This window comes from Xenopus tropicalis, chromosome 3, assembly GCF_000004195.4.
Source record: "Xenopus tropicalis strain Nigerian chromosome 3, UCB_Xtro_10.0, whole genome shotgun sequence".
Classification (NCBI taxonomy): Eukaryota; Metazoa; Chordata; class Amphibia; order Anura; family Pipidae; genus Xenopus; species Xenopus tropicalis.
The window spans coordinates 86,656-100,786 of record NC_030679.2 but is presented as its reverse complement, the minus strand read 5'-3'; the positions used below and the strand labels follow the sequence as shown (position 1 = coordinate 100,786).

The following is a 14,131-nucleotide window of genomic DNA, read 5'->3' as shown; positions in this document are numbered from 1 at the left end:
AGACGCGGAACAGTAGACGCGGAACAGTAGACGCGGAACAGTAGACGCGGAACAGTAGACGCGGAACAGTAGACGCGGAACAGTAGACACGGAACAGTAGACACGGAACAGCAGACACGGAACAGCAGACACAGAACAGTAGACACGGAATAGCCACATGAAACTGTCCTATCACTAACCCTATATACAAGCAAGTTGGCACCTGATGGCACGGTGGGAAAACTCCTCCCCCACAGGCAATGAAGTGCCTGACAATAACTGCCCCTGCAGATTTGTTGGAATTGCCACACATAATGCACCCTGCATGCAGCGCTCCCTGGTAACTGCTTAAACATACCTCTTTCCACATTCTCAGGCAATATGGCGTTCTTTGGAGATTTGTTGAGTCTGCACCAAGGCCGAGGCAGTGACCCTGGGCACAGACGCCTGCAGATCAACTGATGGCATTAGCCTTATGTACTATAGCTACCAGATTCTCCTGAGCTGTGGATCCTGCCCCTGTTTAGATGCTGGGATTGAAAAGACTCCCTAGATTCCTAAACTACCTCCTGGAACACTAGCATGGCCCAATCCTGGGGCATAGCAGTACCCGCCACCATCTTATTTGTCTTATTACATTACACTGTCTTTAAGTTACCCACTCACTTAGACTGTAAGCTCTAGGGGCAAGGTCCTCCATATCTACACACACCAAAAGGATTATTAGGAACACCATACTAATACGGTGTTTGACCCCCTTTCGCCTTCAGAACTGCCTTAATTCTACGTGGCATTGATCCAACAAGGGGCTGAAAGCATTCTGTAGAAATGTTGGCCCATATTGATAGGATAGCATCTTGCAGTTGGTGGAGATTTGCGGGATGCACATCCAGGGCACAAAGCTCCCGTTCCACCACATCCCAAAGATGCTCTATTGGCTTGGGATCTGGGGACTGTGGGGGCCATTTTAGTACAGTGAACTCATTGTCAGGTTCAGGAAACCAATTTGGAATGATTCGAGCTTTGTGACATGGGGCATTATCCTGCTGGAAGTAGCCATCAGAGGGTACATGGTGGTCATAAAGGGATGGACATGGGGCATTATCCTGCTGGGAGTAGCCATCAGAGGGTACATGGTGGTCATAAAGGGATGGACATGGGCAGAAACAATGCTCAGGTAGGCCGTGGCATTTAAACGATGCCCAATTGGCACTAAGGGGCCTAAAGTGTGCCAACATCCCCCACACCATTACACCCCCACCACCAGCCTGCACAGTGGTAACAAGGCATGATGGATCCATGTTCTCATTCTGTTCTGTTATCTCTTAGCACACAGAACTTAAGGGAAAGGCACCACATCACAATCTTGCGCCTGCTCTTAGACCCTCCCTGCAGACCCAGAAGAGTGAAAAGCCAACTTTTTGCTTCTAAGTTCTTACCTGTCCGGTGGAACTGTGGGCGATGGCCAACTCCACTATATTCCACCAAGGTACTTTTGTTGAATGAGGCCTCAGACACGAGCTGTAGAGTTATATTTCCATAGCACGTGCCAGGCAGCCAGTGATTGAAAACAGTTTTGCCCTTGAAGAAATCTGCAAATAAAGACGACCTATTCAATATTCAATTATGAAACCATTAGGGTTTTATTGGTGGGAAACATTTCGACTATTATATAGGCATTAGCAGAAGTTTCTGGACCTCCTCATACACTGAGGGAGAGTTTCAGAAACTTTTTTTTTGGTCACAAAAAATTCCTTTTATTTGTATCAATGAGACTTGTGCCTGCATGTATTGGGCAGTTCATGGGCATCCACGTGCACACACCAAGCATTTCCTTCGCTATAGTCTTGCCCATAGAATCAAGGTTCACTGTAGCACAAATAGAATTAGTGTTTCAAAGGTGCTTTATTGGCTCCACTTGTAGATACAAACAAGGCAACGTTCTGGGCCTCTCTGGCCCTTTATCAAACCTACATAATGTTATCGTGGCATGCAAGAAGGGGTGCCTGAGGGTGCCAAGCCATGGGCCTTGAGAAGGAGTTACGTGCACTGGGCATGGAGTGTAGATTGCAAGCACTAGGATTTTAGAGCAATCTAGAGGCTGTACGGTATTGCCCTCCAGTTCTTGTGCCAACCCATTTGTAATGAGCCCTGCTTTGTGTTTCTTATTGTCAATGACACAACTTGCAATGCCATAAAAGTCTTAGGAAAAGTTTTGCCTCAGAAAGAAAACGGGACCACGGGGGGGGGGGGGGGGGGGGGGGGGCAAAGATGAGCAGGAAAAGCCTCTTTGTTTGGCTTACCTTTATATAACACAGTGCGGAAATGGCTGCCTTCCCAGTAACTTATATTAACTCTTGAGAAGACGTTGAATTTTTCTGGGTATTGTACTTCAAAGACTACTCCAGTCTGGGGAGAGGGTCTATAGTCATGAATGACTACGTGGCTCACAGGAAGGGGTTCTGGGTTGAAGAAAAAGAACACAGCATATGATCTCTTTGGGTAAAAAAACACATATTTCATTTCCTACTGCATAACCATAATGGCATTTATACAAGTCCCACTCATTCAGAGCAAAGGTGGGCACCCCTAAAGCTGTGAGTGCAAATCTGCCATTCAGAGCAAAGGTGGCACCCCTAAAGCTGTGAGTGCAAATCTGCCATTCAGAGCAAAGGTGGGCACCCCTAAAGCTGTGAGTGCAAATCTGCCATTCAGAGCAAAGGTGGCACCCCTAAAGCTGTGTGAAATCAAATCTGCCATTCAGAGCAAAGGTGGCACCCCTAAAGCTGTGAGTGCAAATCTGTCATTCAGAGCAAAGGTGGGCACCCCTAAAGCTGTGAGTGCAAATCTGCCATTCAGAGCAAAGGTGGCACCCCTAAAGCTGTGAGTGCAAATCTGCCATTCAGAGCAAAGGTGGCACCCCTAAAGCTGTGAGTGCAAATCTGCCATTCAGAGCAAAGGTGGGCACCCCTAAAGCTGTGAGTGCAAATCTGCCATTCAGAGCAAAGGTGGCACCCCTAAAGCTGTGTGAAATCAAATCTGCCATTCAGAGCAAAGGTGGCACCCCTAAAGCTGTGAGTGCAAATCTGTCATTCAGAGCAAAGGTGGGCACCCCTAAAGCTGTGAGTGCAAATCTGCCATGGCATTTCATTAGAGCAATAGTGGCACCCCTAAAGCTGTGAGTGCAAATCTGCCATGGCATGTCATTCAGAGCAATAGTGGCACCCCTAAAGCTGTGAGTGCAAATCTGCCATGGCATGTCATTCAGAGCAAAGGTGGCACCCCTAAAGCTGTGAGTGCAAATCTGCCATTTAGAGCAAAGGTGGCACCCTTAAAGCTGTGAGTGCAAATCTGCCATTCAGAGCAAAGGTGGGCACCCCTAAAGCTGTGAGTGCAAATCTGCCATTCAGAGCAAAGGTGGGCACCCCTAAAGCTGTGAGTGCAAATCTGCCATTCAGAGCAAAGGTGGCACCCCTAAAGCTGTGTGAAATCAAATCTGCCATTCAGAGCAAAGGTGGCACCCCTAAAGCTGTGAGTGCAAATCTGCCATTCAGAGCAAAGGTGGCACCCCTAAAGCTGTGAGTGCAAATCTGCCATGGCATGTCATTAGAGCAATAGTGGCACCCCTAAAGCTGTGAGTGCAAATCTGCCATGGCATGTCATTAGAGCAATAGTGGCACCCCTAAAGCTGTGAGTGCAAATCTGCCATGGCATGTCATTCAGAGCAAAGGTGGCACCCCTAAAGCTGTGAGTGCAAATCTGCCATTCAGAGCAAAGGTGGGCACCCCTAAAGCTGTGAGTGCAAATCTGCCATTCAGAGCAAAGGTGGCACCCCTAAAGCTGTGAGTGCAAATCTGCCATTTAGAGCAAAGGTGGCACCCCTAAAGCTGTGAGTGCAAATCTGCCATTCAGAGCAAAGGTGGCACCCCTAAAGCTGTGAGTGCAAATCTGCCATTCAGAGCAAAGGTGGCACCCCTAAAGCTGTGAGTGCAAATCTGCCATTCAGAGCAAAGGTGGCACCCCTAAAGCTGTGAGTGCAAATCTGCCATTCAGAGCAAAGGTGGCACCCCTAAAGCTGTGAGTGCAAATCTGCCATTCAGAGCAAAGGTGGGCACCCCTAAAGCTGTGAGTGCAAATCTGCCATGGTATGTTATTAGAGCAAAGGTGGCACCCCTAAAGCTGTGAGTGCAAATCTGCCATTCAGAGCAAAGGTGGCACCCCTAAAGCTGTGAGTGCAAATCTGCCATGGTATGTCATTAGAGCAAAGGTGGCACCCCTAAAGCTGTGAGTGCAAATCTGTCATTCAGAGCAAAGGTGGCACCCCTAAAGCTGTGAGTGCAAATCTGCCATGGCATGTCATTAGAGCAATAGTGGCACCCCTAAAGCTGTGAGTGCAAATCTGCCATGGCATGTCATTTAGAGCAATAGTGGCACCCCTAAAGCTGTGAGTGCAAATCTGCCATGGCCTGTCATTTAGAGCAATAGTGGCACCCCTAAAGCTGTGAGTGCAAATCTGCCATGGCCTGTCATTTAGAGCAATAGTGGCACCCCTAAAGCTGTGAGTGCAAATCTGCCATGGCCTGTCATTTAGAGCAATAGTGGCACCCCTAAAGCTGTGAGTGCAAATCTGCCATGGCATGTCATTAGAGCAAAGGTGGCACCCCTAAAGCTGTGAGTGCAAATCTGCCATGGCATGTCATTCAGAGCAAAGGTGGCACCCCTAAAGCTGTGAGTGCAAATCTGCCATTCAGAGCAAAGGTGGCACCCCTAAAGCTGTGAGTGCAAATCTGCCATTCAGAGCAAAGGTGGCACCCCTAAAGCTGTGAGTGCAAATCTGCCATTCAGAGCAAAGGTGGCACCCCTAAACCTGTGAGTGCAAATCTGCCATTCAGAGCAAAGGTGGCACCCCTAAAGCTGTGAGTGCAAATCTGCCATTCAGAGCAAAGGTGGCACCCCTAAACCTGTGAGTGCAAATCTGCCATTCAGAGCAAAGGTGGCACCCCTAAAGCTGTGAGTGCAAATCTGCCATTCAGAGCAAAGGTGGCACCCTTAAAGCTGTGAGTGCAAATCTGCCATTCAGAGCAAAGGTGGCACCCCTAAAGCTGTGTGAAATCAAATGCTGCCTTGGCTTGCCATGTTTAAAAACCAATATGCTGATTGCAAGTTCATTGGTCTAGTATGCGACTGTAAATATTGCCTATACCTTATGGTTTTAGCCAATCACACACAGACAAAGGGGCCCTATTCTATCACAGGCGCATAGGAGGGACAATACTTACTGGTCAACACGGTGATAGATTTAATGGAGCGAGACGCCATGTTGGAGTTGACGGCAATGAGAGTTATAATGTAATAGAGACCATGATAAGTGGCATTAAACACCAGGGGACTGGGCAACGTGCTGTTAAACTCTTCAAACTGGAAGAAGTAATTCTTGGACTCGCCGGTTATCTTCACCAGATACACAGACTTGGTGCTGAGGACGTCGGGAGATTCCAGAGAAATAACCAGACAGTTGTCCTGGGTGAGTGCGACCTGAAACGTTGATCCGTCCTGAGAAACAACAACATGGAGAGAGTAAGGGGGTCCAACTCCTACAGTTACACTTTTCTACTCACAGGGATACGTTTGCCCAAATCTGCAGGATCTTTAGGCAATTCCGCAACCTCGGCAAATGATTGGATGAGCCAGCAATATACACTGAGTCTGAGCAACACCCCCTCAATGGCAGAGAAATGGGGGAGACTCCCTCTGGTTTAATTAAGCAACACCCCCTCAATGGCAGAGAGAGGGGGGAGACTTCCTCTGGTTTAATTAAGTAACACCCCCTCAATGGCAGAGAAATGGGGGAGACTCCCTCTGGTTTAATTAAGCAATGACCCCCTCAATGGCAGAGAAATGGGGGAGACTCCCTCTGGTTTAATTAAGCAATGACCCCATTGCCACCCCCCAGGCTAAGCAAACACAGGGTGGGTACTCTGAGCTGTATGGAGCCTGACGGACCCCCGTGCCTGTTGGATAACCCTTTCCTTGCTGCTTTCGCCTGTTTCTTGTTTTCTTTTCATGAAACTTTGCTGCTGACACTGCAGCTCTGGGCACAGAACCCTGAAATAACTAATTTACAGGTTTAGTTACAGCAGGAACAGAAACACTATATATTTGATATAACCCTAATATTTGTCCTGTTTCCTGTGAAGCCAAACTCCTGATTTTTGTTGTGGTGGGGTTTCTTAAAGGGGCAGTTCACCTTCACGCTAACGTTTTGATTGTTATAGAATTCCCCATTCCTATGCCTTCTTCTAAGTCCTTGCAGCATTCAAATGGGGGTCACTGCCCCCAGCCCAGCATGTATCCCAGCACTAGGGCCCCTAAGCCAACATGTATCCCAGCACTAGGGCCCCTAAGCCAACATGTATCCCAGCACTAGGGCCCCTAAGCCAACATGTATCCCAGCACTAGGGCCCCTAAGCCAACATGTATCCCAGCACTAGGACCCCTAAGCCAACATGTATCCCAGCACTAGGGCCCCTAAGCCAGCATGTATCCCAGCACTAGGGCCCCTAAGCCAGCATGTATCCCAGCACTAGGGCCCCTAAGACAACATGTATCCCAGCACTAGGGCCCCTAAGCCAACATGTATCCCAGCACTAGGGCCCCTAAGCCAGCATGTATCCCAGCACTAGGGCCCCTAAGCCAGCATGTATCCCAGCACTAGGGCCCCTAAGCCAGCATGTATCCCAGCACTAGGGCCCCTAAGCCAGCATGTATCCCAGCACTAGGGCCCCTAAGCCAGCATGTATCCCAGCACTAGGGCCCCTAAGCCAACATGTATCCCAGCACTAGGGCCCCTAAGCCAACATGTATCCCAGCACTAGGGCCCCTAAGCCAACATGTATCCCAGCACTAGGGCCCCTAAGACAACATGTATCCCAGCACTAGGGCCCCTAAGCCAACATGTATCCCAGCACTAGGGCCCCTAAGCCAACATGTATCCCAGCACTAGGGCCCCTAAGCCAGCATGTATCCCAGCACTAGGGCCCCTAAGCCAGCATGTATCCCAGCACTAGGGCCCCTAAGCCAGCATGTATCCCAGCACTAGGGCCCCTAAGCCAGCATGTATCCCAGCACTAGGGCCCCTAACCCAACATGTATCCCAGCACTAGGGCCCCTAACCCAACATGTATCCCAGCACTAGGGCCCCTAACCCAACATGTATCCCAGCACTAGGGCCCCTAACCCAACATGTATCCCAGCACTAGGGCCCCTAACCCAGCATGTATCCCAGCACTAGGGCCCCTAACCCAACATGTATCCCAGCACTAGGGCCCCTAACCCAACATGTATCCCAGCACTAGGGCCCCTAACCCAACATGTATCCCAGCACTAGGGCCCCTAACCCAACATGTATCCCAGCACTAGGGCCCCTAACCCAACATGTATCTCAGCACTAGGGCCCCTAAGCCAACATGTATCCCAGCACTAGGGCCCCTAAGCCAACATGTATAGTGGAACCATTGCTCTCTGCAGTGCCATAATCTACACATTACAGGATTTCACTTTTGAGAGCACAAGGGGATTACACGTTGGTCGCATTTCTTGCCTGATGTTTAATCTCCTACAATTGGACCTAATACAGCCGCAATACCGGCACATCCGCTCTCCGGCACCAAAGGAGATTTCCAGAAATCACCAGCAATCCCTACATGACGGATTACATAGATACACGCATGGATTACCTAGTTACACACGGATGACACAGTTACATTCATGGATTACAGAGTATTACATGCAAAATAACTGCCAGTAACAGCTGCCAATGTCTGGGCCAGGACATCTAAGAAGAAACCAATCAGCCAAACTGGGTCCCAGGACCAAGTTGCGATGGGATCTGGACGGGTCACTCTGTATCACTGAGGGTAAATGTAAGAAAAGAAGCAGAACCACCCCTCGAAACCTTCATGCCCCCGCGCCAATCAGCAGAGCTCACTATTAACCCTATAAATACTGTACCAAGCACTGTATATGAATAAATCTGCCCTCATCTGACTCAGGCTGAACCATGGGCAGTTAGGGCAGTTTTATTAGTTATCAGGCACCGAGGGCTCAACAGACAAATTCTTGGCTTCCAGGAATGTGCTGATCCGACTCCTGTGCCGAATGGACATTGCATAAGTGGAATCTAAATAACTGTAAGTGAGTGAATGAACCCCCCCCCCCGGCCCGTCAATTCTTCACCTCACACAGAAGTGGGGAACAAACTCACAAGTACAAAGTAACACAATCAAACCGACCCCACAGGTTCCATGAGACCATGAGAGAGGGTCAGATTGGGCCCCCAGAACACCAGGAGTGCCCTGGGCCCACATAGTAGCCAGTCCGACTCTGAACCTCACTTAAATCAAGCATGTAGAACTCTATTTGACATTACCACAACCAATCAAAGGGCTACACTAACCTGCAGCCAATCAGATCATTTAAACACAAAAAGGGCTAGACCAACCTGCAGCCAATCAGAGCATTAGCACTTGATGGACTTTGGTCTTTTTTCAACCCAACTTAACTACCCGCCAAACTACCCAACTATGTATGTTAAACTCACAGGGCTAGACCAACCTGTAGTCAGACAACAAATTAGAACATTGCCGTGACTAGAACAACTTGTTGCCAGTCATAGCAATAGAACATTCTTTGGGCTAGACCAGTGTATAGCCAATCAGAGTATCAGAACATTTCCAGGAACAGACCTGTAACCATTCAGGATTAAAGGGGCCATTCATGGTACTCAGACAGATCAGCCAAAGGGACTATCTGACAGTTTTAGAGGCTGGGCACATATATGGCCACTCTTCAATTGGTAAACTGCCCAAATAACTAACGGGACAGACACCGGGATAGCAAGACTATTTGTTTTAACAGAACCCCCCCCCCATCACTTGCCATACCTTCCCAGATAAATGGACAGTATGGTCGAAATCAGCCAAACTGCCAAAACAAATCTGGGCATGTATGGTCAGCTTGGACAGACATGGGTTGCTACAAGTGAAGAGCAATTTGTTATCCAACTACCTGGCCTACTGGGTCTGGCCTATTCATCTGCCTGACGTCCTGAATTACAGTGAGAGTGGGCTGTAGGCTGTGGGCTGTCAGGTTTGGATCTGCCAATGCCTAATCAAAATATTAGAGGGAAGGGCCTGCATCAACCAATGAAGTTCTTAAGCAGGACAGACCAGTTGGGATCCAATATAATAGCAAATGGGTTTTGAAACCTTTATGCTAACGTGGCCATAAGTGCCCAGGTAAATAAACAGAAAGGTCAAACCAGGACTAACTGCCACCCAAATCCAAGCATGGTGGGTTTATTTAAAACTGTGAGTGTACAAAGTGCCTCTGGGGTTTTATTTGCCTCTAATGCAAAGCAAGTAATACCTTAGCTCTAGATCCCTGTATAATAAGGGTGGATATGGGCACCTCGTCCCCTAGTAGAGGGGTTCAATATAATAATAAAGCCCCATATAATACAAGATGGATATGGTGCCCTTCTCCTCCCATGGGGTGGGTAGAACAACAGAGAGCTCAAAATTATAACATGCCAGCAGAAGAATGGAGAGGTCTGCATAATAAAGACAGAGATTGGTCCTAGAAGATAACGAGGGAGGCTGTATAATATGGATACAGATCGGCCCTCCTCCCATAGAGGGGTCAGCACAAGGATGGGGGTGCTCTGTATAATAAATATAGAGATGGGCCCTTTGGTTTATAAAGGCGTAAGTAGATAATGAGGAAAGCTGTATAATATGGATACAGATCGGGCCCTCCTCCCATAGAGGGGTCAGCACAAGGATGGGGGTGCTCTGTATAATAAATATAGAGATGGGCCCTTTGGTTTATAAAGGCGTAAGCAGATAATGAGGAAAGCTGTATAATATGGATACAGATCGGGCCCTCCTCCCATAGAGGGGTCAGCAGAAGGATGGGGGGCTCTGTATAATAAATATAGAGATGGGCCCTTTGGTTTATAAAGGCGTAAGTAGATAATGAGGAAAGCTGTATAATATGGATACAGATCGGGCCCTCCTCCCATAGAGCGGTCAGCTGAAGGATGGGGGGCTCTGTATAATAAATATAGAGATGGGCCTTTTCATTTATAAAGGAGTAAGTAGATAATGAGGAAAGCTGTATAATATGAATACAGATCGGGCCCTCCTCCCATAGAGGGGTGAGCAGAAGGTTGGGGGGCTCTATATAATAAATATAGAGATGGGCCCTTTCCTTTATAAAGGAGTAAGTAGATAATGAGGGAGGCTGTATAATATGAGCAGAAGGATGGGGGGCTCTATATAATAAATATAGAGATGGGCCCTTTCCTTTATAAAGGAGTAAGTAGATAATGAGGGAGGCTGTATAATATGAGCAGAAGGCACACCGTGCAATTAGCGACTAATCGCATTCATTTAGTGGCTGTAGGTTAATATATACATCGCCGCAACCAATCACAGTAATTGAGCACTGAGCAGCTGTAGGTTAATATACACATGGCGGCGACCAGTTGGGCATTTTCTGTGCCCATTAGTTGCCACGACTTTTTTAAAAAAGTAATTTTTAAAAATCGAATTGTGTGCCTTGCCCTTATAGTTTCATTTAGTTGGGTGCTCTTTAAAAACACCAGGAATTCAGATAGGAGGGTTTATTTAAAACTGTGAGTGTACAAAGTGCCTCTGGGGTTTTATTTGCCTCTAATGCAAAGCAAGTAATACCTTAGCTCTAGATCCCTGTATAATAAGGGTGGATATGGGCACCTCGTCCCCTAGTAGAGGGGTTCAATATAATAATAAAGCCCCATATAATACAAGATGGATATGGTGCCCTTCTCCTCCCATGGGGTGGGTAGAACAACAGAGAGCTCAAAATTATAACATGCCAGCAGAAGAATGGAGAGGTCTGCATAATAAAGACAGAGATTGGTCCTAGAAGATAACGAGGGAGGCTGTATAATATGGATACAGATCGGGCCCTCCTCCCATAGAGGGGTCAGCACAAGGATGGGGGTGCTCTGTATAATAAATATAGAGATGGGCCCTTTGGTTTATAAAGGCGTAAGCAGATAATGAGGAAAGCTGTATAATATGGATACAGATCGGGCCCTCCTCCCATAGAGGGGTCAGCAGAAGGATGGGGGGCTCTGTATAATAAATATAGAGATGGGCCCTTTGGTTTATAAAGGCGTAAGTAGATAATGAGGAAAGCTGTATAATATGGATACAGATCGGGCCCTCCTCCCATAGAGCGGTCAGCTGAAGGATGGGGGGCTCTGTATAATAAATATAGAGATGGGCCTTTTCATTTATAAAGGAGTAAGTAGATAATGAGGAAAGCTGTATAATATGAATACAGATCGGGCCCTCCTCCCATAGAGGGGTGAGCAGAAGGATGGGGGGCTCTATATAATAAATATAGAGATGGGCCCTTTCCTTTATAAAGGAGTAAGTAGATAATGAGGGAGGCTGTATAATATGAGCAGAAGGATGGGGGGCTCTATATAATAAATATAGAGATGGGCCCTTTCCTTTATAAAGGAGTAAGTAGATAATGAGGGAGGCTGTATAATATGAGCAGAAGGATGGGGGGCTCTGTATAATAAAGACAGAAATGAGTCCATTCCCCTATAAAGTAGAAAAGGCTGTATATTATGGGGGTCTCTCTCCTCCAATAGAGGGGTCAGTAGCAGGATAGGATTCAGTATTATAAGCACAAATTAGGGGTCCCTTCTCCCATAGTGGGGGGTTCAGTAAAAGACTAGGGGGAGGGAGAGGGATAACGCCCGTCATTATATAGATCGCATTCTTGGGGCCGGGGGTGAATAATAAAGATTTAGGGCCCCATACTCCCTCTCACCTGCAGGAAGATGATGATGAGGAGCCAGGTTAGAATGGGGATCATTATGCCGGCGGGCCGCAGGGGCCGGGGACACGGCCGCTCTCAGAAAGGATCAGCGGCTCCGGATCTCTCTCCGTTGGATCAGAGGGGAATCTGGCGTTAACGATGGGTTGGCCGATCCTCTTGGTGTGAGCGATATCCTGGCCGGTCTCCTCCCTCCCTCTCCCCGGCTGCCTGTCAGGCTGGGACCGATGCTGCTGCTGCTGCTGATGCGGGGGGGCACACGGTGATGTCACGGTCACATGGTTGGGGGTTGGAGGCAGATAAGCTGCGCCGGGGAAGGGTGGGTGCAGGGGGCAGAGATGGGGCTACATCAGATAATGCTGAGATGGGGGGTTCGGTAGGAAAGTGGGTTTGCAGCCAGGGCGGAAGGGTGCTGATGGGACTAGGTGGGTGCTAGGGTGGGCTCGGAGGCTGGTATGTGGGGCTTGGGTACCAGGATGGTTGGCACCAGGATTGGCAGATCTGAGCTGGGAGAAACTGCTCAAGAAAATGAAACTATAAGCGAAGACACACCGTGCAATTAGCGACTAATCGCATTCATTTAGTGGCTGTAGGTTAATATATACATCGCCGCAACCAATCACAGTAATTGAGCACTGAGCAGCTGTAGGTTAATATACACATGGCGGCGACCAGTTGGGCATTTTCTGTGCCCATTAGTTGCCACGACTTTTTTAAAAAAGTAATTTTTAAAAATCGAATTGTGTGCCTTGCCCTTATAGTTTCATTTAGTTGGGTGCTCTTTAAAAACACCAGGAATTCAGATAGGAGGGTCAGTATGTTGCACCCAGTTTATCTCTATAACAAGGGTTGGCCACAGTGTTGGACTGGCCCACCAGGAACCAGGGAAACTCCCGGGGGGCCCAGGCATTAGTGGGCCCTCCTGCCCCTGATCATTTGGCCTACTTCATGGCCATCCCTATTTCTGTATGGGAACAAAGAGGAGAAATAGAGGGAAGGATAGGCACTAGCATGGAAATAAAAGAGACTTGGAGAATAAAGAGGTTGGGTGAGGAAAGGAGGGAAAATAGTTTGGAGAGTGAGCCTATGGGCTAAGGTTTTCTGGGGGCCCCTGGGGTTAGGGGGGTTAGGTTATTAGGGTTAGGGTCAGACACTGGTTGGCCAAACTCTGCCAAATCTGAGTGCCAAAAATGATAATTTGACCTTTTTCTTATAATCATGTGAATTTAGACCAAAAGTAGGGTTATTTGGGGCAGATATTTTTGTCCCATGATTCCACTAATTTACATATTAGGGTCCAACTCCAACTTTTCAGTTGGTCTTCATTATTTATTTGTTATAGTTTTTGAATGATTTGCCTTATCCTTCCAACTCTTCGCAGCTTTCAAATGGGGTCACTGACCCCGGCAGCCACAATCTATTGCTCTGTAAGGCTACAGTTGTATTCTTATTGTTTTTTAAAATTATTTTTCTGTTTAGGGTCCTCTCCTATTCATATACCAGTGTCTCATTCAAATCACTGCCTGGATGCTAAGGTAATTTGGACCCTAGCAACCAGATAACTGCAAAGTCCAAACTGGAGAGCTGCTGAACAAAAACTGAAAGAACAAAAAAAAACTACAAATAATAATGAAGACAAATGATGAATAGCACTCTCAACATCATACTAAAAGTTAACTCAGAGGTGAGCAACCCCTTTAAATTTTGGGTACAGCAGAAAACACCTGGGGTCAAGCTGATGCCGGATCTGGGATCATTTCTTCGAGTGCCTGTTGCAGGGGGCTAATAGAGAGGGGCAGAATGTGTGATGGGGGCATGAGAAGCCCCCCACACAAGGAGAGATACAGGGTTGTGCGTTAGTCACAGGGGCTGCTGGGATATAGCAGTTCAGTGCAGGGTGGGAACTAGGGGTAGGCAGCACAATGGGGGGTGGGGGGCACTAGGCAAGTCCAGACTTAAATATAAAATAGGCTTCAGCATTTCAGCAATTAGTCAGAAGCCCAATAAATAGAGACTACATATACCGTTCTATAAAGCAGCCCCTCTGGGGTTTGCCAGTTGGCAAGTAGGGCGGGCGGGGGGGGGGGGGGAATAGTGATGGCTGTAACTTTGCTTTGGGTGCTCTTTGTTTCTGGCTCAGCTTTATTCAGCACAGTGAGGTTTAATAATGTTGTGGCTTCCCTAGTCTGAACAGAGACAGAGGAAATTATATGTACTGTATATACTCGAGTATAAGCCTAGTTTTTCAGCACCC

General features: G+C 47.7%; 1 protein-coding gene across 3 annotated transcripts in view; it reads right to left on the bottom strand.

Annotated features, from left to right (window-relative positions):
* ptpro (protein tyrosine phosphatase, receptor type O) overlaps positions 1-12,151 on the bottom strand; it is a 57,317-nt gene extending 45,166 nt beyond the window's left edge. For 2 of the 3 annotated variants that reach the window (XM_031897598.1, XM_031897599.1), the window contains exons 1-4: positions 11,872-12,151; positions 5,259-5,532; positions 2,283-2,441; positions 1,419-1,571 (exon numbers count right to left, since the gene is read on the bottom strand). In XM_031897598.1, the coding sequence (XP_031753458.1) occupies positions 1,419-1,571; positions 2,283-2,441; positions 5,259-5,532; positions 11,872-11,916 (631 nt within the window). In that variant the 5' untranslated portion in view covers positions 11,917-12,151. 3 annotated transcript variants of the gene reach the window in all.
* Positions 12,152-14,131: the final 1,980 nt, after the last annotated feature.